At 47.4% G+C, this 24,882-nt stretch overlaps 2 protein-coding genes across 2 annotated transcripts in view; both read right to left on the reverse strand.

Annotated features, from left to right (window-relative positions):
- The window catches only part of GATAD2A (GATA zinc finger domain containing 2A), a 66,883-nt gene extending 65,171 nt beyond the window's left edge, over positions 1-1,712 (reverse strand). Inside the window, exon 1 of the mRNA XM_055707997.1 lies at positions 1,587-1,712. The gene's annotated coding sequence lies outside the window, so the exon portion shown is untranslated. The remainder of the gene's footprint in view (positions 1-1,586) is intronic.
- A 3,615-nt stretch (positions 1,713-5,327) lies between these two features.
- MAU2 (MAU2 sister chromatid cohesion factor) lies at positions 5,328-24,729 on the reverse strand. The gene is made up of 19 exons (XM_005444279.4): positions 24,261-24,729; positions 24,148-24,165; positions 23,833-23,898; positions 23,059-23,154; positions 21,275-21,369; positions 20,735-20,762; positions 20,104-20,259; positions 19,431-19,577; positions 18,855-18,945; positions 18,102-18,205; positions 16,993-17,070; positions 16,352-16,417; positions 15,980-16,063; positions 14,974-15,023; positions 14,654-14,731; positions 14,062-14,173; positions 13,377-13,467; positions 11,529-11,656; positions 5,328-10,057 (listed from the first exon to the last, which is right to left on the reverse strand). Exons 1-19 carry the CDS (start codon positions 24,687-24,689, stop codon positions 9,983-9,985), a joined length of 1,992 nt encoding a protein of 663 aa, XP_005444336.2. The 5' UTR covers positions 24,690-24,729; the 3' UTR covers positions 5,328-9,982.
- Positions 24,730-24,882: the final 153 nt, after the last annotated feature.

A 24,882-nucleotide genomic window follows, 5' to 3' on the forward strand; every position in this document is an offset into this window, starting at 1 on the left:
TTGTGAAGTTAGGTTACTTCTAAATACTTCAGCTGGTAATATTCTTTAACCTATAGCAACTGCCACAGCGCACATGGCTCGTACATATACTCCCTCGTACTCTCTCTCTAGCTTTTCACCACGCTTATCATGAAGATGGGGGAAAAAAGTGGAAGATAGATAGAAAATTAATAATGAATTAGATTTTTAAGAAGCCTTCTAGATACGTTCTGTGAAACATGGCAGATAGCTGGGGGTGAGGAGAAGGTGGCAGACCACAGACAGGATATAACTTTATTTTGAATAGAGTTTGTCTTGCGTACAAACTAAATCCCCCCCTCCCCAAGTAGTACAGAGATAAAACGCTGCCAAAAAAAGAAAGCGATCGAGGCAAACGCAATAGTGGTGTTTTCAAATTTGTGAAAATGAGCCTGGTTCTCACTCTTTGCACACATAGCCTTCACACATCTAGACACAGGGGGTATAAGGACTCCTCTTTGGCATCAGCCCCACAAAACACCTCCATCTTAAGTCCTGTCGTGAATTCAACCCATCTGGCACTCTCCAGCAAGCAACCAGTTTTTTTGTTCCTGCTTAGCAGGTCCCCTCCATAAGTGGCCTCACCCTGCCTGTATTCACCCTTTCTTCCCAGGGCCGCCTCATCCAGGGCAAGACCCCTCGATTTTTGCTGCCCCGTGGCAGAACTTTGTCCATTTCTGGAGTGCCACTTTCTCTTGCAGTGGACGTCTTGTTCCCCCCGAAGCACGCACCACTGAGGCTTCTCTCAGGAGTCCTGGTACCTTCGTTACCAAAAAAGCTGCCCCCTGCTCCTAGCAGCACTGTTCCCCCTGCAGCCACCGGCTCTCCCCTCCATGCCCCCTTCCCCGCCTGCTCCGCGGCTGGCTACACCCAGCCCGGCCCGGTGGCCCCAAGTTTTTTCCCGGATGCCCCATCTTTAGCATCGGTAGTTCCCTCCCCTCCCCCACTTCCCCTCCCCCGCCTTCCCAAGTCTCTGGGACTAATCATCTGGCTTTGCTGACATGCTCTGGTAGCTGTGCCTATCGGGCAACTCCCAGGATGCACTCTTCGCTCCTCCCTGGCACCCCCTCAGCCTTGCCCACCCTCCGCTGGTACTTCCCCAGCCCCCCCCCCCCCCTTTTTTTTTCCTCTTCCCCCCCCCCCCCTCCCCTCCCCCCCCGGTTTGTGAGCGCTCCTCCCAGGCCCGGTCTTCCTCAGGCCAATTCCCCAGCGTCCCTCCGGGCCTTCCCCTCCCCCGCCGTGCCCGGGCCCTGCCGCCCCGTCCCCGCCGCCCGCGGGGCGCCCACACCCCGCGCCCCGGGGGGCAGCCGTGCCCCACAGCACCCCACACACACACCCCCACCGCTCCGCGACACCCCCCAGCGCAGCGACCCCCGCCCCTCCCGCCCCACAGCCCCCCCCCTCCCGCCTCTCCCCTCCCCTCCCCCCCCACCTCCTCACTCGCCCCTTTCCCCTCAGCCCCTCGCCCCCTCGGGGTGAGCTCCCCCCTACCCCCCTCTCCCCGAGCGGGCCCCCCCCTCCCCACCACCAGGTCCCCAGGGGCTGCGGGGGGTGGCGATGTCACTCACTCTCCTCAGCCCCCTCAGAGCCGCCTCCTCCTCCTCAGCGGGGCCCGGGCCGGACTGGGGCCGTGGGGGGAGGGGAGGCGGCTCCCTCAGGTGGCCACTGACAGGAGGCGGGAGGGAGGGAGGGAGGGAGGGAGGAGGAGGGCTGCGCGCGCAGGGAGACCCGCCTCGCGCCGGGCTCCCTCCCTCCTTCCCCCCCCCTCCCCCCCCCCCTCGTGCCGCTCCGCGCGCTGCCGGCGGCGCGGGACTCCCGGGGTGGCGCGCGCGCCACCAACCGTCACCTCCCGGGGACGCCTTTCCCGCCCACCCCGGTTGCTAGGCAGATTTGGGTAAACTTGCCCCTCCGCTCGCCTCGCCCCGCCTCCCGCCCGGGCCTCCGGGGCTGTGCAGGCCGCGCCGCCTGCGCGGGGCTTTTCTTTTTTTTTTTTTTTTATTTTTTTGAGGGGTGTGTGTCGTGTGGGTTTTTATTATTTTTTTTTTAAAACGAAGTACGGATGACCGCGCCGCCCAATGAAAAACTGGGGTTTCCCACCCCACTAGCCAATGACAGCCAGAGCCCGCCTTTGGCCCGCCCCCTTACTAAGCGGTGAGGAAAAGAGGCGGGGCAGCCTATTGATTGACGGGTGGGCTTGCCAGTGAACCCTCCGCGGCCCTGGGTAGGTGGGAGAACGAAGGCCAATCCGCGGAGCAGCGCGTGGGGGGGCGTGGCCGGCGGTCGCGCTGCGCTGTGAGGAGCGGGGCTCGGCCACCCCCCCACGACCCGGGCTCCGCGGCGGGGCCGGCCCCCCCCCTCCCCCCCTCCCCGGGGCCGGCACCGCGCCGAGGCCGACTGAGGTGATGCGCTGCCCGCGGGGAGGGGCCGGAGCCGCCGGCCGCGCTGGGAGGCCCCGGGCGGCCCTTATCCGGCCCGCGCAGGCCAGCGTGGGGCCTCAGATAGGGGCCGGCAGCGGGGTCGCCCGTTCCGTGGGGCGGAGAGGAAGGGGGCAGGTGGGCCGCGCCTCTCCGGGGGCTCCGCGGCTGGGGGCTGGGCTGGCCGGGGGCTCCGCGGCCGGGGACAGGGCCCTGAGCTGGCCAAGGGGGGCAGGCCCCGGGGCCGGCGGCAAGCCCCGGCAGGCCGGTCGGGGGCCGCACCGCCCGCGGGAGAGGCCGCGGTTGCGGTGACTCATCCCCGCTTCCTCAACCGATCTGGGTCAGGGGTGCGCAGACGCTTCCGCGCCAGCGGCCACACCTCCGCCGGGCCCCGGTACCGACCCTCCCGCAGGAGCGGGCCAGGGGACGTTAACCCTTCTGCTGCGGGCAGCCCTGGCCGCCCTCGGGGTCTTGGCATCAGCGCCAGGGGTGGGGGGCTCATCTCAACCCACCTGGTGAAGCCAATGCGTGGAAGCGGGAACAAAGGAATTAATAAATTTAACTTGCCCCGTGAGACTCCCTGAACAACTGTATTCATCCCAAAAAATGTCTTGTGAGCTGCCAGCTTGCAACCTGCCCTCGCTGTCTCTGACATAAGCCTCAGGACTTCTTATTCAGCATTTTTAGGCACCTGCGAGTGAGCTTGTTCTTAGAAGGAAAAAGAAGAAATCTTGGGTGAAGCAAGTTTATAATCGAGGGTAAATAAAGTGACGGGAACTGCACTTTATAATGCCAGCGCCAGTCTTTCATCAGTTATTTTCCACGTGCAGCTTATTATAAGATTAGATGTAGCTTCATATCAGGCTTTTTAGGTGCTTGTTTCAAAAGAGTGAAAGATAATACTCATTATTTTCATTCATAATTGTTAATAAGCATAAATCTGTGTGCTTCCCACTTTACTAGGGAAGGCAGAAAGCACGTAATCGAGGCTTTTGCAAGAAAAGAGCAGGAGAAGCAAAGCTAGAACGCAGGCCTCATCCCTCCCGCTCCAGCACGCCAGCTCCCAGACCGTGTCCAGCCTGTGATCAGGAAAGTTCTGACATACTCAGCTTTTCATAGCCACTTTCCACTCTAAAGATGCATGGGTTTTGTTAACCATTTTGTGCTCCATATTCTTTTTAAGACTGAGCACAAGTTTTTTGGTTATCAAGTACCTTCCTCCACCCTTTGTACAAGACAATTTTAGCTACAAGTAACTCAGGGTTATTAGCGTGGCTTACAACCAGTTGTTATGCTGGTTAACGACTTCTCCCAAAGCACTAAAAGCCACTGGCTTTGCCTCGGGCCATTCAAAACTTTATGGTTAACTACTAAGGGCTCGATCCTTCTGAAGTGATGCTTTAATCCATGCAGAAACACACACAGATGCGTGCATCTCAACCTGCTTCACTTGCTGTGTCATCAGGAGAGTTTCAAAACAGGTCTAGCAGAAGATGCATTTTATTACCTAGAAGCTAGGTAAAGTTATTTCCAGAAATATCTTCAACAACTTTTTTTCTCATCCTGGTTGCCCAGAATTTTACTGAGGTGCTACCAAGCTTTGCCATCTGCAGAGGCAGTATCCAGTAGTCCTAGCAAATGTTGGAAGATGTCTTTTCTCTTTCACGTTTCAAACTAAGTGTTGATGTGAAGTAAGGCAAATAACCTGGCAAAAGAAAACTTAAAGTCACTCGTGCAGCAGGCTGGCATCTTTTGCTTTGTCAGCTCAAGCCTCTACATAGTAAAATGTAAAGATGATCCACTCTGGGTGCGTCTCCAGCTCTGTGAGGCAAGTACCAAACTTTTGTACCTCTTGCTAGTGTATTTTAGATACATTTCACATGGAGTTTTGCCACTAGGTACATTCTCTGTGAGGACCTGCTTTGGAGGAGATACCAGAGTCAACCCTGACAGCAGACAAACACCACAGGACTGAGAGGAGGTGATGAGAGCTCAGTTTATGCCACATTTTTTCTGAGGAAGGAACTGTGGATAACCAGGGTAAGGAGACTAGAGCGCCAGCATAGCCGAGTCTTACTTTAGGCAGGAAGGGAGCCGCCATTTCGGTTAAAATTCTCATGTAGCGAGTAACTTGTTGGAACAGAACCTACTCAGCTTCTATGATGAAATTCAAAGGACTAGCTTAGCAACTCTGATGACGTTTTGGAAAGGGGCAGTCTGCAGTTAAGTCTTAACATTTTTAGTTTCTTCAAAGTTTTACTTGTGGACAAATTAATTCGGCAGTTTTCTTCTTCCTTTTAAATTTAAGCTTAAACACTTAAAAAGCCCTGCTAGAAAATTTTGGGATAAAAGACACAAAAAGCAATCTTCCATTAACCCAGATCCCATTTGTGAAGATCAAGTATAGCCAGCATCCTTCTTGACTGCACAGCTGCAGCAAAAAACCCTTCTGTCCTAGACCAAATAAGAAAAACTCCAGGTATTTGACCAGTCCACAAAAGTCTTTGTTTTATCCCAGACACCTGCAGGGTTCCAGCTGCCTCTGGAGCAGGCTCACAGCACCCTCAGCGTGCTAAGGTGAGCAGCCAGGTGGACATTTCAAGCAGGAAATTCCGGTTCACGTTGCAGGCAGGAGCCCTCGGCCTGACCGCAGGCACAGCAGCGATGATCTATCCCCGTTCCCCACGTGCCCCCCCCACCCCCGGCGCCCCCTGGCAGTCTTTTCATGTGCCAACGAGCACGCACCACACCGGCCGTGGCTTCCTGCCCTCCTGCCCCACCACCAAAATGGGGCCTTAAATGGATGGGGTAAGTCACTGTCACCACCTAAAATGCATCCTTTGTAGGCAGGATTGCCTGCGGATCAACTGAAGGAATTAGTATTCTACAAACTGCTAGAAGAAGTAAAATTAAACTTTATTTAAAAATTCTTCTAATATAGAAAACGAGCGGAAAACAAAGGCGACAAAGAAATGCCCCCGATTCCGTCTCATTACAGGAGTTACTGTATTTACAGCTTCAGGAAGGAGCACTGGCAGAAGGTACACATCCTGCTACTTACGGAGAACTACAAACACTGAACAATACATTGTACAAACCTGACATAACATTTAAAGGTTCACTGCAGGAAACAATTAAATACACTTGCTAAGACAGACAGTAGAAGAGCACAGACAGGTGTTCTTTCATCCTGATTTCTCCAAGTGTTCTGTACAGCCTAAACTACCAACACTATTTCCTTCTCACTCACTCTTTGCCACCGTGGCAAGAGCCGCCGTACATCATGGCAACTGATCTAATTCAGCGTGATTCAGGGAGGTCAGTAATCTCTAGAGTAAAGCAGGACATTACTGAACTCCTCTCGTAATTTTATGTTCTGGAGAATTTGGGAAAACTCAAAATTAAAGCAGTAAAGTAGCACGGAATCCATTGTGCTGAACTCCATGTGTCCACAGGCAGCATAGCAACTTAAGGCCCTAACATTTTATCAATGTCAATTTTTGCTCGTGCTGTCACAGTGAGTGCATGTATGGGATGATGGGGAATGAAGGTCATGATTTTTTTATTTTTTTTTAAATTCCCTAGCCACCAGATTGATCTAGATTTCCTGTGTGCACGGGCCTTTCTGATGGTCATACTGTAGGAAATGAAATACAACAGGCAAACACTTCTTCAGACTGCATTCTCTATACATATATAAGTTTTTACACTATCTACAAAACAGTGATTAGATGCTTCTGTGTAAGTTCTTGCTACTCATTTAAAAATACTAGAGAAAAAACTGTACAGTTCTCTAAATTACATCTTTAGAAGAATAATTTTTTTAGAAGTTCATAAAAGACTTCATGTTGTTTCTATAGAGAATTAAATGTTTGGACAAAAAAAGTTAGAAATATGTTGTTCAAATCAAGTTAGACAGACCAAGCACTTAACAGAACATTGTTTGTAAACTGTAAACTTCTAGTTTTCTGTTCAACTTTACATACGCATTTGAAAATTAGGAAGAACTTCAGTTATGAGGTCCTTGTTTTAATCTCTGCTACATACAAAAGATACTGAAAAGCAAAAACTATTAAATAATTTAATATACAAGTGTAATTAAAAAGCACTGTACATTGTAACAAATGTACATTGAATTTTTAGAGATAGAAAATCACCCAGTTATTTTCAAATTTACATGATTTGTGAAATTCTGTGATGGGAAGAGGACTCTGGAAGTGGAGCAGTGTTCTGGACTCCACGGGGCTGGGGGTGAGCGCAGCCCAGGTGAGGCTGGTTTGTCCCAGACAGAGAAACCCCAGGCTGTTCCTCCTGACATTTCAAGTTCAGCTCCCACATTTAGCAAATGCTTCCCATTCAAAACCTGAGCGCACATACATCAGAAGCAAGCGGGCAGCCTTTCCCTCAAGTACTTCCTTCCCTCCCAAAAAGGGATGTGAGCTGCAAAGCAGGCTGCTCCGCACACGGGGACCGGCAAGCAGCCGGGGAACTGCCACCACACGTCACTCTCCTGCCCCGCAGGTCTCCCTGAGCAGCAAGAGAAGGTCAGGAGCTGAACAGGCACCAGTGGACATCTCGCTTGCTGCAAAATGCTCTTCTTAAATTCAGCCCAAACCACAGCTCTCTAGAGTGCGTTTTTTTTTTAATGGAAGCAACGCTTTTTTTTGGCCAATATTTAAAATAGTTTATTATAGCTGTGATGGGCATGTAATCAGTTAAATAACTGCCTCAGATTGAATGATAGAAGACACACACACAAAAAAGAGAATGACTGGATTACCTCGATAGGACTCTAGCAGCTTTGAAGTACATCTAGTGATGGGACAAGGGGAAATGATTTTAAGGTGAAAGATTTGGATATTGGGAAGAAATTCTTCACTGTGAGGGTGGCAAGGCGCTGGCACAGGCTGTCCAGTCCCTGGAAGTGCCAAAGGTCAGGCTGGATGGGGCTGGGAGCAACCTAGGCTAGCGGGAGGTGTCCCTGCCCATGGCAGAGTCTGGGACTAGATGGTCTTTAAGGTCCTTTCCAACCCAAACCATTCCGTGCTTCTATGACATTTCTCAGTTCCTAGTCATGCCTCAGCTGCCAACAGCACCGTCACAGAAACAGCTGCTGCATTCAGGCTCTTAAAAACAGGTCCTGAGTTCTTGCAACTCAGTGACTTAAGGAGGGGACAGCCAAAGAGAGTTACTGCTTCCCATTAAAAAAAAAAAAAAGGGGGGGGGGGGGGAACCTTAAAAATACTCCATGAGATATCAATATTCCCAAGGCAGGATTTCCCCAATCATTCCTGACCAAAATCCAAGCACTTGACAGCTGTTGAGCCTACAAAGTTGGGCTGTCTCTGGCAGGCACCTGAGCACAGCCAGGCTGCCTCGGGCCAAGCGGAGCAAGCGTGAACCCCGCTCCTCACGGTGCCACTGCGGCACTGGCACAGACATGGGCTCCTGCCCCGGTGCTCCGAGCCAGGCAGCTTCCACAGGAACGCCGCATCAGGCCGGCCGTCAGCTCTGCTGCTCACAGCCTGCCAGGGCACCGCGGGCAAGCACAGGACACTCTATGAGCAAGTGATGCTGAACAGGGTCCACCTGCCTGGATTCTGGTACTTGGTACCTCCAAATAACCTCTGTGCCAACTCACAACTTTCCTATTTTTTGACTTCTAAAGGAGACGTTAAACAGCACTGAATATTTTCCTTGCAATTCCAATAAGAAGACTCTCCTTATACCAATATTGAGGTCAGTTTTTCCCTGCTGGAGACTTAACAAGGCCTAAAATATATATGGCTTCTCCAAGAGCAGACATCTGAGAACAGGATCCCATGTCTAATAAAAAAAAAATCAAATCACATTTTGGTAATTGGAAGAGCACTTGTCCCCTTAAGGTCATTCAGTGGTAGAAAGTGAGGTGTGTGAATTACAAAAAGCAAGTGGCTCTGTGAGCTGTTGCTAGACAGGGGACAAGACTTTGAAAAAGAATGACCAGTGGGACAGGGCTAGAGGATCTTTAAGGTCCCTTCCAACCCAAACCCTTCTGTGACTAACAACGGATTTCACAGTATTCCTTCTACAATAAAAAGTCTGAAGGTTCAAGGGGATCAAATACTTCCTCTACAATATTCCCTTCCTCCCTCAGAGAAAGAAGCGATCACAGAAAGCCCTGCACAAGTAGTTTTCCTGTCAGATTCCTCTTCCCTCCCCGTTTTAAGTTGGTAGATAAATATGCAGAGCTACCAAGAGAGAAAAACACCTTTATTCAGCCCAACGAGCCTTGCAAGTTTACATGGCGCTGCGACGGACTGGCACAGATCCTTGCTATAAAGCTGCTGATGCTTCATGGAATTAACATCTCATACTGCTTTCTGCAGGAGAAACCTGGGCCTCGTTTCTCCTGTTTTGAGATGGCTGCAGAGGCACAGGCAAATGCAGTGAGAATTCACAGCGGAAAGCTAACACAGAGAAGTTGGGAAGCGTTACGTGTTTGCCAAGGGCAATACTGCAATTTAGCTTTTCTCATAAGCCTCTGGCTTACACCGGAGCTGGGTTTTCACCACCTAGTTTAGCTCTGACTTGTAAAAGTCGTTAAGGCACGGACACTGCCTTCCCCTGCTGAGGCTGCAGTAAAGATGCAAACTGCCGTTTCCCAGTTGCTTGGCCAACGTAGGGACTAGACGGGAGGACAAGGACTTTCGTACAAATCACGACAAAGCAGCAGAGATGGAGAGAGCTGTGGTTCTGCCTTACCCCGTGTGGGACCCGCCATCAATGCAGGGAGACAACAGACCCTCACAGGGATGAAGTGGTGGCACATCGTCACACCCTCGTGAATCCAGGACGTGGAACCTGCTCCTCTGATCGCGGCGCAAGTCTGGAGCTCTGCCTGGAGTCCACCCCGAGGACGCAAACGCAGCCCCCGGCTGCGAACACCCTGCCCGCCGGCACTCCAGTCTCATCCTTACCTTCACTGCAAGGCTACAAATGGCACCAGCAACGACTTGCATGCAATGAGAAGAACATTGCCTCAGAAACTCAGCTGAGAACTTTAGGGCACCCTACAATCAATCTTGATTTAATCCAATTATTCCCAGGAGCGGGAAGGGCGCAGAAAACATTAAAACTGGCATGCATCATACTCCAGGGAAGGTTTAAATATTTAGAGTACAATTGGTATTTAAAACTGTGTGAGTCCATTTCCTGTGACAATTTTTAAGAAGTAGGTATCTAACAATTTAAGGAACAAGTGTCCTTTGGACTAAACCTTAATTCTCAGGAAAGCAGATTAAAACCAGTAGGTATATACACACTAGCTGTATATTCACACACGTATGTAAAAAGCAGCTTAAAATGCCCTTCTCACTTTGCAAGTCTATGAAATGTACGTTGTCTTTATGCAATCTGTTTCCTACAAGGCCCTCACTAGAAGAGGAATTTGCTGCCTTCTCTTTGAAGAAAAGATTACGCATGGATATTTTTTTCTCTCCTTTTTTTGGCATTTTTTTTTCCTTTTCTTTCTTTTTTTTTAAACACACTGTCCTGATAGTTATTCTGTTTCACAGGAGACTGGCCAGGCTGGTGGTGGGTCCGTTCTGTGCCTGGAACTGTACAGGAGGTGGTCCATCTGTCCACTGAAAGATAACAAACAGCATGAAAATCCTACAGCCGCTGCCTGGGGGGGGGGGGGGACAGCAGCAAGGCCAGGGGAAGGAGCTCACCCTTCCCACCTTCACTACCCTTGGGATAATTAAAGATTTCATCACCAGAAGTTGCGTATCAGGTTTGACTTCGTTTTACATGTGGGGAGCTTCGGTCCCTTGAACGGTATTTCTTTCCAAGCCACTCCACATGCCTGGCATTCCAAACTCCCATCCTGAATCCAGGGTCAGCGGCAAGTGAGAGCATTTCCTGCTCTCACAGGCAACTTCTGACCCTCCAAACGCGGGAAACCATCATTTGCAGGAATGAGGGAACCCAACTCTGGATGTCTTTGCGCCCATTACACACTGCAGCCACAGCACTTCCAGAGCAAGTAAAGCCTCTGGTCCTCACTCATGCCGTTACTATAATATTTTCCTCCTCACGTTAGTAAAAATTTTCTAAAATGGGCAGGTTTAGGATTTGTTTCTCAATCCTCTTCCCCCTCCAGATTATTAACAAGCACAGATTATGCACAAGCCAGCGGTGGCAAGCACTGGTGGGGAGGCTGGAGCACCGGCTCGTGGCTCCATGCCTGGGCTGTGCTCCTGGATGGGGGCAGACACCTGCCTGGGGGGTCTCTCTACATGGGCTGCATCACCCACACTTTCATTCTCACAAGCCTCAGGATCCTTTTGCAAGCAAAGCCAGAAAACAGCATCTTCCTATTGGCTTTTCCCCCCTTTCTTCTCCCCAAAAGGGAATGTTGAGAAAAAGACGTCAAGTTCTTCACATCTCACATTCCCATTTGGACATTATTTCAGTCCAGAGCAGTAAACTCTTGCGCCTTTGCCGAGCTGCAGCTTAGGAAAGCTCTGTATTTCTAAATTCTGTATTTCTAAAACAGTGTTATACAAATGTTTCTGACAGGAAGGACAACGCTATTTGAAGTCCCAAGAAAGTTGCACTTTAAGGCAATGGCTACGCAGACATCAAATGGTGTATTGACTAGAAACCAACAATGCAGGAATGCTAAACTATCAGTAGAAACTGCACTTCTAGCAGCGTACAACAGCGTTGCCCAGAACAAGGCAGGCTGGATGACTTAAAACATTAAAATGAAACCTGAGAATATAGTAAGTTTCTTTCAAAACCAATAGTTGTCAGCAAAAGGAAGCAGCTACCCACTACCAAAGTTCTTAAAGAATTCTAAGTTCTGTTGTACCAAGAAAACGCTTCTAAGAAGCAAAGACTATACCCACCGAATAACCTTCATAAAAAATTAGCCAGTCAAGTCACATTTCCTCTTCCTATTATCAGTCCAGTTTAAATACTAAGAAGCAGACTAAATTTTGGCAACTTATTGGGAAGCGTGCTCAACAGAAAGAAAGGAATAGTAAAGCAAAGCACAGCACATTGTTTTGCCTCAAAACCGCTCCTAACTGCCAGGTGAAGATTGCTTACCGTGATTAGATTGTGTTCTGGAAGACTGCACGCTTCGATGTGGTCCTGGAGGAGCTGTTGTGAGAAGTTCTGATGCATCTGTGCTGCCTCGTGTGCATCCATGGCGTTTCCACAGGCTTTGTTCAAGTCTGAAAGACAAGAGCATCGTGTGCTCACCCGGAATCGCTGTCCCTGCTTGCTTCCCACCCGTCAGCTCTCTCATCTGGAAAGACCGCTCCCATTTTTGATGACTGAATGGATTAAAAGGCCGATATACTGTATCGCTTCTGAACAAAAACGTCTGAGAGAAGCAGAGGGATAAGGGAACCCCAAAGCCTTCCCTTTGCCAGTAGTACTGGCAGCACACATTGCAGGATTCGCTGTTATTTTAGTTTCCAACTATTAAAAATAACATTACAGTAGCTTTAAAAGGAGGAAGGAACCCCCTCGGGCCAGGAAGAGCCCCCCTCCTCCCCGTGCAGTTTGCGTTCGGTCTTTTTAGCTACCAGCACCATCTAGTGGGAGCTGGGGAAGCTCCTAGGTTCCTCACTGCAGCTCCACCACGCAGCAACACAGGTTTCAGCGGTCGAGAACCACTTTATTTTGGGTGGATCTTTTGCTTTTGGGGAACTCCAGAAGCCCGCTGCTTTGTAGACACCGAACGCTGATCCTTGCGTCTTGCTTTCTCTGAGTTTTACTCACAGGTATCGGCTCAGACTTAAGACTGGCAACCTACTACAAATCACACAATTTCAGCTACAAATTACATGTGGCAGGTGCAAGGTGCTGCACCTCCTATCGATGAACACACAGGGTTGTGTGTTGTTAACTCCTCATCAAGCACCTTTTCTTCATGAATAGGCAATTAGTTCTACAGAGGAAACTCTTGGGAAAAATCAAAGTAGAACCGAAACTGCCTCTCCGCGTTCCCAGCCTAGTGGATACAACCGGAGGTAACGGCAGCCCAACGTGGGGTAGTGTTTCATCTACAGCAGATACGTCAGTCTACTATCGGCACGTTTTGTACGGGAACTACCGCTTGGAAATGAATAAGGAAATTATTACAACTGCCTGGAAGCAGTTCTGTAGCAAAGGAAACGGCAAAGCAGAAAATAAGCCTGGCCTGCCGTGCTCCACGCAGAGCACCACGCTCATAGTAAACATGACAATTTAATATAAATTGAAGCTGCGGGGTAAGTTCTTGGAAAAAGGGTAGAGTTACTGCTGTATTTTCTAGTGAGAGCAAATCAACTGCAGCATTAACGTTGATGGTCTGCCAAGAAGCTAGTCAATATTTGAACAAAGCATCCCAGGGCCTGTGTAAATTAGATTAAACAATATTTATGAACAAAGTGATATAATAGTCTCTTATATTTATTAAAGCCCATACACAGAAGCAAAGCCTAAGTGAAACTTAATCAAATGTTTACTACAATGGGAACGGCAGTCCAAGAAGAGCGGAGCAGCAGCAGAATTGATGCTGCAGGGGGGTGAGCCGGAGCCCTTTCCAAAACATCCCCAGTTCAACTGCCACTCAGCGACAGCAGGAGAAACCACCCACCACCTCACGCCCATCCCATGGGGATGCTGGAGCTCTCCCCAGCATCCTGCACCCCCCAGAAAAACAAATGAAATATGTACAGCAGCGCCAGAGCTGCAGATCGGTAACGGGAAGAACCATCTCGCGTTTCCAGTGGTATTTTATAAACCACGGCAGTTTTTCATTTAATCTCTCGGCAAGCGCTTGCATCAGTACGCATCCCCGTACACAATCCCCAGTTAGCAGCAATGGGCTCTTTGCCGTTTTGGGGTTTGTTTTGGTTTTTTTTTTTTTGCTTTTTTAAAGTACAAGACCTTTTCCTAACTTACCTCTCAACAGAGCTGAAGACCACAGCTGCACAGACATATCTGGTATCTTGCTTGCAAGCTGCATGGCTGGTACTACCATATTATTACTTTCCTGGTGAAGAGCAGATATCAAAATAAAATGGATAATATATTTATTTAATTTTTCTCCCTTTGTGAACACGCATTACAGAGATGTTAAATTTGTGGCAAAAAAAATAAAAATCTAACTGCTGCCCTGTTCTAGCTAACAAGTGCTTAAGGAGACAATAACCCAAACATCAAAAGCTGTCTGGAATTTTGCTCTGTCCTAGGAATTACGGTGTCTATTTGTGCAAGGTAATATAAATATTTCATGTACTCTGGCATATGATGAGAATTAAGGAGCTTGTACCCACAATTCTTTCCAAAACAATCCAGTTGAATGATGTTGTCCTTTATTCAGCTCCTTTTTTCGAGTGATTTCAGGCATTACAGAAAAACACACTTCTAGAACAGACTTCAAACACTGCTACTTTGTTGAAGTGTTATTAAACATGCAAATTACAGCTACAGAATTATATAAGTTGGTAAAGCTGCCAACTTTTAGTGGGACACCAATAAACAGGCATTCTTAAAATAAGATTAATTTCACAAAACGTCCTGATTTTCTTTGGCAAACGACAAGTCAAACATTTACATGGTAACAGCAGAGACTATGAAGGCTTACCCTGTGATTCCCTAACACATAGAATATATGACCCAGGAGTACGAGAGAACAGGCTGTTAATCGATTCAAGTCTTCTGCATTTGACATTTTCAGCGTCTCTCGCAAAAATCGCCTACCAAAACAGAGCAAAAAAAAAAAAAGCTTTAAATAAAGTTTCAAAAAGTCTTTCCCTCCAGTATGTAAGAAACATCATTAAGAACCGACTTAATCTAACTGGCAAATATTAGCACCCAGGGATAAATGTGTGCTGCAGGTGACCTTAAACAAAGCCTTTAAATCCCAAACCTCACCTTTCATTTAGCAAAAATAACTATAATAGAGGCCCTGCCTTGAACAGCTTTTGTTTCAGATGTGCCACTAAAGAACGCGGCGTGATATTGTTATTAGCAATTGGAACTAAAGAGATCTAAACCCAACAGCTTCCCGGTATCTTCCCCTCAGTAAAGCAGAAGGTGGACAAAATCCACAGGGAGAAGAGCTGGCAGGTTTGAAAGCAAGGCCTCGGGTTTTTCATTTTTATCTTAAAAAGCTTGATTTAGTTTCTCCTTTTTTCCCCCCCTCCCGCCTTCCAAGTGCACTGATTTCTACTCACTTTGCCTCGTTGTATCTTCCTTGGAAGAAGGAGAACAGACCTCGGATGTAGAAAGCAGCTGCTCGAAGACAGTGAGAGCTATGGACAAAGCAATGCGTTGAAATCTAGGCATTGTGCAGTGATTACACGCATTACAGGCAGATTTCTAGGAATTTGCCTAATAATCACATCTCCAAACAAAACATTTAACGCATGGTCAGAACTTCTGCCTTGAAAAGAAGTTGATTATTTTGGTTTCTTTTTAGAAAAAGCCCGCTACAAATCCAGTATTACCATCACCAGTGCAACATCAGCATGTAGACAGTTTCTGGAATTCTCACCTCACAGGAAAATTATGGTCTGGATTTATCCTTTCCAATAAACTGTAAAGCTACAAAGTGGGAGGGGAAAAGAAAGATAATCAGTGTTTCTCACACATACAGGCTCACAGTACTGACAGCAAGTGTTTTTATAGCAAGTGCACATCAAATCAGAAGGGTGCAAGTCACCACAAACGCACTCCAGTTTACTTGTACTGGTTAGATAATGGCATAAGCATTCCAGTATTAGGAGTTTCCACGCCCATCTTGATCCTAAAATCAATTTTTATATAAAACATGCTTTCTCAGACTTTATAGAACATTAATATTTCCTCAGAAAATCTTTAGCTGTCCTATCTGAGCTGTTCAAGGCCCAAATGAATGCTGCATCAGACTTGCTATTTAATTAAACCCAGAAATCAACTAAGCAAAAAAAAAAAAAGTCAGCTTTTTAAATTATTATTTGTGCTCTCTAAGCTTAACAAAGTACCACGTGCTTGGTGAAAAAGGTCATTTACAGCCTTTGCACAAGAAACCTGCGAGCACATCTCTGAAAAGTGACTACCGAGGGATCGGACACATCACAGAGCGCATGTGGCTCCGTTTTCGTATCAATACGGCTCCCAGCACAACGCACACACACGTGCATGTACCTATTTTGGGAGGTTTAGTTAAACCTCGCTAGGTTTTATGTCATCTAATAAAAGCCCTAAACAGATGGAAGCTGAAGCGAGCACATTGAATGAGCCAAGATGATGGAGTGAACCCCCCACTCCACGTTGGGAAGCTTGCCCTCCCAGCGCTGTTGAGAATTCTACGCCCAATGCAGAACACTGCTTCAGTGGTTTGCAGCAGCTGGCCTAGCTGCTTCTTTACCGTTAATTGACTACCCTGATTAAGGAGTTGCCCTGGCTGCCACACAAGGCGCCGTTTTGCAAAAATATTCAGAAAAAAGAATAACCCAAACACATAGCGGTTTTCTCTCCAAGGATGTTTAGCCTTTTAGAACAGTCAGAAACCAGCTCACCTCTTGATGCCGGTTGCCTTCCCTGATGTACACACTGGCTAAGTTTGTCACGATAAATGCCCACAGTTCTTGATGTGTAGTGAGCTAAAACATACAAGAGAACAGCACAGTCAAGTACTTCAACATCTAACCCAGAATCCACTCACCCCATATAAATCACAGATTTGGTGCCTTGTATTTTGCTATTAATAAATCCTCCTGACCTGAACAGTGAGCAGCACAGAAAAAGAAATAAATGAACTAGTGCAACTAATATAGATGATCTCCTGATTTTCCTTCCAACCTCAACTGTTCAGTGACCCACACAATTGCAACAAGCCCGTTTCCACATTGAACACATCCACAATAAACAGTTTGGGAAGAAAATCTTACCCTCAGTGCTGTAGTAAATTGTGCTTCTGCATTGTCCATGCAATTAACGGAAATGCAGTAGAGCCCCTGTAGAAGACACGGTATTTCTAAGGTAACGTGTAACACAAGTACAGCAAGCTGAGAGTGCAAAGAAAAGCATGCACAAAAGCATGGAAATTTTAGGGTATTAGCAGTAGCAAAGGTAACCAACAAGTCTCATTTTTGCTTGGCTCTCAGGAAAAATAAGCAATTTCTACACAAAGTCCTTCAAAATAGCATGTTCGTGTACAAAACACACCATTTCTCTAAGAAAACCCTCTTCTTATAACACTCAAACAGCAATGCTACATAAACCCTTCCCCTTACACAGTTCCCACAACTGTCTCAAACATGAACAGTGTAAGTCTTGTGCATTTACCTTGTCTACTATCATGCTACAAATCACTTATTTTACAAAGGGATTTAAGCCTTTGACAAGTTTAGATAACACTGGATGTGAGTTCCCACCGCAGGGCTGGCAATCGATTACACAAACCCCATTACTCAGCAGGAAACCTTACCGTCTGCCTCGCTACGTTCTCATTAGTTACTGGTGATGAGTATGAGTCTCGGGTACGATTGTTCAAAGCATCGAAAGTTTACTGCTAATCGCAGACACTTACTAATAGAGTGTGCAGCTGGGCAGCGTGATTAGAAAACAGTCTGGGAGACTGCTGGCAGAGCTGACAGACTTGTGAAATCTGTTAGGGAAAAAAACCAAGATTTAAGATACCTTTTCTGTGTTTCATTTTACGCTCTAAACCTATGTACTTGCATCACACATGTCACTCAGTAAGTCCCAGTGACTGGTTCAGGAACTCTAAGTCGTGCTCTGAGGTAAAAGCGGAGGCTACACTTGCCCCCAGCCAAGGTACACGCGCTGCCCCACGCACACACCTCCCTCCCACAGACGCGCACACTCGAACTGGTTTTCAATTATTTGCTTTGCAGCAGCTCCACCATATGGTGGCACCACCTGCAAACAAAGTCGCAGATCTGACACCCTCAGAACTTGAGTTGCCATGTGAGAGAAGGGCTGGAACCAAAAAGCTTCCACAGGGTACGTGCTTGTGATGAGTTTTATGAGCCAGAACCTATGACTATTCTTTTAGTAGGCTAAATTTCCCCCCACCCTCTGAGTACACTCATGAGAAGGCTGACAGCAGAGGTTGAGATGATACAGCAGTACGTCCTATAAATAAGGGAAGGACGAAGAGGATTTAAAAATTACTGGGAGAATGGAGGGAAAAAAAAATGCACAGTTCTTTCCTGCATTAAATAACACCACCCCTCTCTTCCTCCCCCCGCACCACAGTATGTAAGAGGAAGAAAAGACAGAAAGGCAGGGAACCTTAAAAACAGAAGAATTGGACAAAACAAACACTAAGAGTAAGAGTTAAGAGCCACTCTGTCAGGAACCAGAGTGAAAGGGAAAAGACAGTCATGTTGCAATGTACGATCAGGAAGGTGTCAGTTGTAGCCACTGATCAATTACTGACTCCATGAGCAACTCCAAAGTGTTCTTAAATGAAACACTGAAGGAGGCTAACTCTGCAGCTTCAGAGTTGCGATATCCAGCACAGCGTCAGGCCTGACTGTAGCTGTTAGCAGCTGAGCCCCACTGCAACCCCCTTCTGAGGCCAAGTACCTTCCTCAAAACGGAAATTCCCATGTTTTCAAAGCTACCGCTGCTACATCCACAAGCAGGGAAGTGACGAAACCCCATTTTTACCTCCTGTAATGCTGTGGCTTTGTGTCCCGTGACAAGCCGACACATGATGATGTGTTCCAACAAAATAACTTGGAATGATGACAAGATCGGACTGCAGTCCAACACTGAAAAGGGAACAAAACTTCACTTACTGAATTACTTAAGACATTAACAACGTCCTAACCACGCAGCCTCTCCCACACCTCGCCAGCTTCCTCAAGTGCAGGTGGTTCAGCAGGACTGCAACACAAAGGTGCCTTTGGGGAAATCTAGAGCGCGCTTTGGCTGGACCACCTGGTCAGCATACTGCCCAGCTCCTCCTCCATGTGTAGATGGCACAGGTTTGTTGTTTTTCATTAAAAAAAACAAAAAACCACACAACACCAAAAACCCCCCAAACCCCACCAAAATCACAATGCCTGAACTGTCAGGAGTGGGAGTTTGAGCACCACTGAAGGAAAAACTTGGGAACACACGCTCAGTTTAGAGAATCAAAAGCTTGGATAGCCAAATACAGACAATCAGAAAGACAGCATGAAATTGCACGTATTTACAGCTCTGTTTACTGAATTACAGTCAAAACCCCAAACCCTTCATTTCTGTATTCAAAATAACTCAGTTTTAAAACAGCAAAGTTCTTTGCTGTGGCAGACACAGACTGATAGGAGGCTGTCGCAGTGAGAAGGTTGCTGCAGATTTCATTTGTTTTAATTTAAATTAGCAACAAGTAATGGAATCTTGCAGCATTGGCTAAACTATAACCCTTATCCTTACTTTTTAGCTTCTCTAGCTGCATGAGTGCTTTGTCTGTGTACTTCTGAGCCTTCTCCAGGTACCCTGCTTGCATGGAATGCATCACTGTCACCTGCCGGAAAACATGGGAAAGATTGCAAAGATATAATTTTTTTGCAAAGAGAAAATGCCTGGGAGTTGACAGAACTCCTCAGCTACCAGCTTTTTAAACGAACTTTTGACATCATTTAGGATTTTCATTATATTTAAGAAACAGGGCAACTAGTTGCAGAATTTGAAGTCACGATTGTCACTCTGTCAGTAAAAACAAGCCAACATAGCTCTATTTCATACAAGTTCATCTGATTCTATTTGGCTTGGACATTAATAAAGTTACATTCCAGTTTCCAAACTTCTCGCACAGTCTCTTCAAACACTGACATCACTGAAAGCAATAGTCTCACAGATGCTGTGGCAGAATTAAACTGCCAGTGCAATGTAAAGCAGCATATGGTCTGCAGAATCTACTGCTGCCGGCTCCAAGCAGTTTTTAAACCAACTCCTCATTAATTAGCAAGACGCATTAAGTAAAAAAAAAAAAAAAAAAAAGCTTCTCACCAAGTAGACAAGCACACACATGTGTTCCTTGGGCAGCCAGTGAAAGAGATCAGCGGGGTTGCTGGGCAGAATTTCGTCGTCATGCAGCGTGGAGATGGTCTGGATGCACTGCTGAAGCTGTTTCAGGCATGGCTTCACACTTTTCACCTGCAAACGATGATTCACATCAGGCATAGCCCCTGCAGCCCAGATGCTTGAACATTACTCAGTAGGGAAAACTTGCCAGGCAATAAATCCCCCCATTCAGGAAATTAGCTCATGCATAAATCATAACACTAGCATGACAGAATAGCAACTACTTTAGGCCCCATCCAGGATTAACAACAATCAGCCCTTCACATTTGCACATACAACCAACAGACACTCAAAATGTTTTTCAAAATTATTCACAAAGCCTGTTATCTTCACCAACAGTATATGGAAGCGAGAGTGGCTGCCGTGGTTGTAAGCATTATCGCAGTAAACCTTTCCTCGAGAAAGAAGGAATGTAATTTCTCCACTCCTCATTCCATTTGTGATTAAAATCTATAGAAATTAAGTTTCATTAACAAAAAGCAGAGCATCAACAAAAAAACAAACCCCCAAATCACCTCAGTGTAATAATTAACTACTTTTGAAGCAGTACTCTTCTTCCCCAGTTCTCACATGGGAACTACAAGCACAACTCATGTACCTGCCCAGCATCCAGGTAATGCGTGACCTGCAGGACTAAGAAGAACACGCGTAATGACTCTTTCTGGATGGGGTTTCCTTGCCAGTTTTCAACTATTTGCCCACAAAGGGTAAGGAGAGGGTGCACCTCCTGCAGCTTTCGTTCCATTAGAAGAAGCTATAATTTAAAAGAAAAATGCATTATTTTTGTGCTAAACAGTTTAAACACTCGGGGAACCACAGTAGAGCCCCAGGTACACTGATCTACTTGTAACAAAAACAGACTCAAAGACATCTTACTGCAAACACACCAGCCTTTTCACATGACCAGATTTCTCATCCCTAATTACAAAAGCTCCAGTGACAACCTGCAGCTATCCTTTTTCCTTCCAGAAAATTGTCATAATCAAGAAAGGAGAAAAAAGCCAAACCTATTCACAAGAATTCTGCAGACTTAAGGCTCATGCCATATATATATTAATGCTGTGCTTGCTCACATAACAAAACAGAATACATAAAGCACAGATAACTGTGCAAGATACCTGAAAAGCAGCAGCCTATGTTCAGGCAAGTGACATTCTATTGCTCTGTAACTTGCATTATACCAGTTAAACAAGTAAAATTATTTTTCTTTTGAAGTACATCCAACTTACCATCCCCTTGCTTAGCAGAAACAGTGCTCTGAAATGAAACAAAATGATGTTATACTCAAAAAGTTACTCAAACCACAACTGTGTATAACTGAGAAAAAAACCAAAACCCATATCTGCCACTCTCCCCCTCAAAGACAACAGACAAAAGAGCATTAGGGAACCGGCCACAGAAAACACGTTTAAAAGCTAAATGGAACAGTTCAGTCCTAGCCACAGGAATCAAAATCCCAGCCTCTCAGGTTTGTATCCAAGCTTTGGACAGTCCCAGTTACAACAGTTTAAGGCCAAACCAGGCTACTGGGAAAACTTTTGCTGATAAAGACAAAGTTCAGTTTGAAAAAAAGACTCCCCAGAGTCTTGGTGGGCATTATTGCTTTCAAAAGAAAAAGGAAAGAGCTGGAGAAACTCAGAAATATCGGCCTGCCTTTAAAACCCACAGAGAAATCACATCTCTTAAATAAAACCAGAATATCACTAAATAAAATGTAGAGGAAACCAAAATATTTCCTATGGGAAGGGAAAAAAGTCCAGGGAACTCACCTGGTATACTCTGATCCTACCACCCGAGCATATTCTGCTCCTACTCCAAGAAGGTCACATGCAGATACTAAGTCTTTTTCAAGTGTATGTAGTTGCTGAAATGAAACAAAAAAAACCAACACAAAAAGGCTGTAAGATATTGGCATTTGCTTTGTGAATTCAATCAGCAATTTTTAAAAATGTAATCATTCCTGTGCTTTACGCACTACAAGTGCTAAACTGGTATTTGTTATGTGTGTCACACCTGACTTTATAAACGTTTTCCAGGAACACCTGGCATTCTCCAGAAGAAAAAAATAAGTCTATAACATCTCAAAGAAAATGTCTCAGCCCAGATTCATACCACGCAAAGCTGTTCCGATTCATGAAGATCACGTGCAGATCAGATCCCAACAGCTCCAATATAACCATGGACTGTTACATTGGAGTAAGCGGCACAACAGTGTGTTTTCCAGCAAGAGCAGCAGAGCCCGCAAGGTATGTTTCAGGCAACCGGGAGAGGATGACACAGCTGCCAGAGCGCCTCTCACGCCCTCCCGCCTGCCAGCTTCTGCACCTTTACCAAACTCAGGCAGAAAGCCACACAGTTGTAGCAGAACAGGCATCAAAGCGGTGAGACACACAGGCCTTCTGTGGTCAAGCAAAAGCCAGAAAGGAAATACCACACAGAAGAGAAACCGGCAAACAATGTCAAACTTCAAGAAAGGATCCTAAGAGAGAGGGACTGAGAAAAACGCTTAGGCTGCTTCTGAGTGCTCAGGCATTAACTCATGGCAAAGCAAACATTTGTCCTTTAATCGATGGGAAACTAAGGCTCTCCACAATTCACTGTTCCTAAACTACACAAAGGAGCTTGGCAATTCCTTTTCAGCAAAGTTGGTCTGCTTGTTTAAGCTCATCAGGAAGGGGGAAAAGACAAGTACAGGTGACTATTAAGAGTCTTCAAAGATAAAATTGCTTCCTAACTAGCTCTGGGCAGCAGAGTACCTGAAAAGAGCAATTAACTCCCTAAACTCTCGCGTTAAACACCTCGAGGCTCTTTAGGAGCAGAGAATAACCTGGAAAAACAGGAGAAGTTCTTCAGCAATAACCTGCTCTTCCCACTGATCAGTTAACTTCCTGGATATGCTCCCCACCTAACGCACCGGATCACTCAGGAACATCAGCACTTTTAAGAGTAGTTACACAGTTCAAGACTGTAACAAATGTTAAACACTGCAAATTCCAACATGCATCAGTTTATTCCTAGAAGCAAAGACAGCCTGACCTGCGCAGCTGTAGCCACACTTAGGAGCGTATTACAGAACAGGAAGAGTAACATTGCTCAGAGGTCTTTGCACCAGCTGCTTTCCCCTTCCCAGTTCTGCTCTGCATGCTAATTAGGTTGAAAATAATCAAACGAACACTTCAGGTTGGCAAACTTAACTCCAGCAGGCTTTACGAGAACATTTGCCCTTCCTGCAAGCCATAAGGTGGATCTTATTTTGCCCCACCTCTAAAGCTGTATGTTGCAAGTGCCCACTGGATGATCCTTCCTGCTTTCTTCCCCATCTGCCCTCAGCAGGTAAAAAGCGGGCCTTGATCCAAACTGTAGTCTACCAACACATTGTTATTTCATAGCATGAACTTTTCTTCTTGTCTCTCCATTAACAGCAATGATTGGGAGTGGGGGGAAGGGGAGGGGAAGACATCCAAGCTCTTTTTAAAAAGAATATGGGTATTTTCTAGCCCTTTTTCCCAGCCACAGTGCTACAGTAACATAGCTATCAATATAAATCACTTACTGCAAGTTGAAAAAGCAATCTACAGTGCCAGTATGGAGTCTGCTGTGAAATCTGAATGGCTTTGCGTAACAGAGGTTTTGCTGTATCCACTGAATTCTGAAACAGAAACGTGCATCCGAGTCAACATCAACACCAGGCTACTGGGAACTTCATCACTAGCAATAATAACTTTTAAACTAGTTGTATTCTGTTTTGATCCCCTGTTAAAGTCTCATAGGTCGGGAGACTTAAAACGGGAAAAGCAACAAAGCCAAGTATGTAACACGCAGGCCCGCGCATCTATGCCTGACTCAAAGTCTGTTCAGAAGTGTTAGCCCTTTCACTCCTCTGGCCACTATCCTCACGTGCGCTTTTTCCTGCACTTGAGAGAAAAGGCAAACATTTGCTTTAGTGAAAGTAAAGACTAGCTAAGGCTTTTCCATAGGAAAAGAGTAAAAATAACCTAGGAACACAACAAAAGCCTGAGGAAAACCACCTACTTCCCTCCCTCCCCTCAAATTAGCCTGTCTTTATCTACACGAGGGCTACAGAAACTTTGGCGAAGTAAACTTCCTTCGCTGTGGAAGACCTGGTTGCAATTCCAGCAGCAACTTTCACGAGAGGAAAGACAAAATGTCTTGGGCTTACACTTCACACTACAGCTGACCTCCAAAAAATTTTGTAAATCCTATTACTAGAAGCAATACACTACTCTGAGACCAAAGACACTCAAATCAAAGAGCCCTGCAGCCTCAGAACAACCAATAATTGCTGAAGGAATCTCAGTGCACTCACCTCCTGACAATACAGTTCAGACAGAAGGCTGGCTGCCTCAAACTTAACATCTTCAAACTGGGGAATCTAGCAGCAGCAGAGTTAAGTCAATATTAAATGCTCTCTGGAAACTAGCAACAGCCCGACGTCCAAAACCCCTTAAGAGAACATATATGTTAGGAAAGCAGCCCCCAACCATAGAAGTAGATTAAAACCACCAGGTAAGCCCCCACCCCCAGGGCCAGGCGCTCTCTGCGGAGGTGTTTTGCTGTCGGAGCCAGAGTGTGGTGGCTGGGCTGCGTCGCTCCTCGCCCGGGTGGCCAGGAAAAAGGATACTTGCTGGGATATCAACCACTGCAAGAGAAGACAGCGGGTTAGTCTGCAGCCCCCCCAGGCCGGCCCTGCTGCCAGGGCCCCCCCAGCCCGGCTGCCCCCTACCCCGGGCTCACCGCCTTCTCCAGGTGCCCGCGGGCCTGATCACCGTTGCGGGTGTGGTGGTAGAGGACGGAGCCGAGCTGGAGGTGGGTGCGGGCCTCCATGCGGGCCGGGGGCTTGCGGGGCAGCACGGCCTGCAGGCAGTGCACGCAGAGCCGCACCTTGGGCGGGCTGGACGTGCGGAAGTGCTCGGCCAGGCCCAGCAGCGCCAGGTACCACGACTCCCCACCAGCCGCGCCGCCGCCCGACCCCGACCCCGGCGCGGGCCCAGCACCGCCGCCGCCACCTCCTCCTCCACTGGCCCCCGCGCCGCCGCCGCCGCCCGCTTCCCCGGAGCCCGCCGCGCCGCCCGCCGCCGGCTGCGGCTGCTGCTGAGGCGGCGGCTGCTGCTGAGGGGCCGCGCCGGCCGCCGAGCCCGACGCGCCCGCCGCCACCGCCGCCATCTCAGGGCCGCCGCGACAACACGGGCGGGAGGGGAGGGGCGGGGGCGAGGAGCGGCGCGCGGGGGCCGATGGGATATGGAGTCCGCCCCGCCGCCGCCGCCGCGCGGGCCGCTGGGAGGAGTCTGCGCCCCTGAGGCGCTGACGGGAAATGGCAGGGGCGCGCGACCTCATGGGAGTTGTAGTCTGTCCGCCC

Source organism: Falco cherrug, chromosome 4, assembly GCF_023634085.1.
Source record: "Falco cherrug isolate bFalChe1 chromosome 4, bFalChe1.pri, whole genome shotgun sequence".
Lineage (NCBI taxonomy): Eukaryota > Metazoa > Chordata > Aves > Falconiformes > Falconidae > Falco > Falco cherrug.

What these genes read in the sequence shown, in the direction of transcription:
- MAU2 (XM_005444279.4), bottom strand. Translation starts at nt 24,689, where the DNA reads ATGGCGGCGGTGGCGGCGGGCGCGTCGGGCTCGGCGGCCGGCGCGGCC. An exon ending in ATTACCTGGATGCTGGGCAG is followed by an intron (nt 19,578 to 20,103) that starts GTACATGAGTTG and finishes CATCGTTTGCAG; the next exon opens with GTGAAAAGTGTGAAGCCATG. An exon ending in AAGCCACAGCATTACAGGAG is followed by an intron (nt 17,071 to 18,101) that starts GTAAAAATGGGG and finishes TTTCCCTAACAG; the next exon opens with ATTTCACAAGTCTGTCAGCT.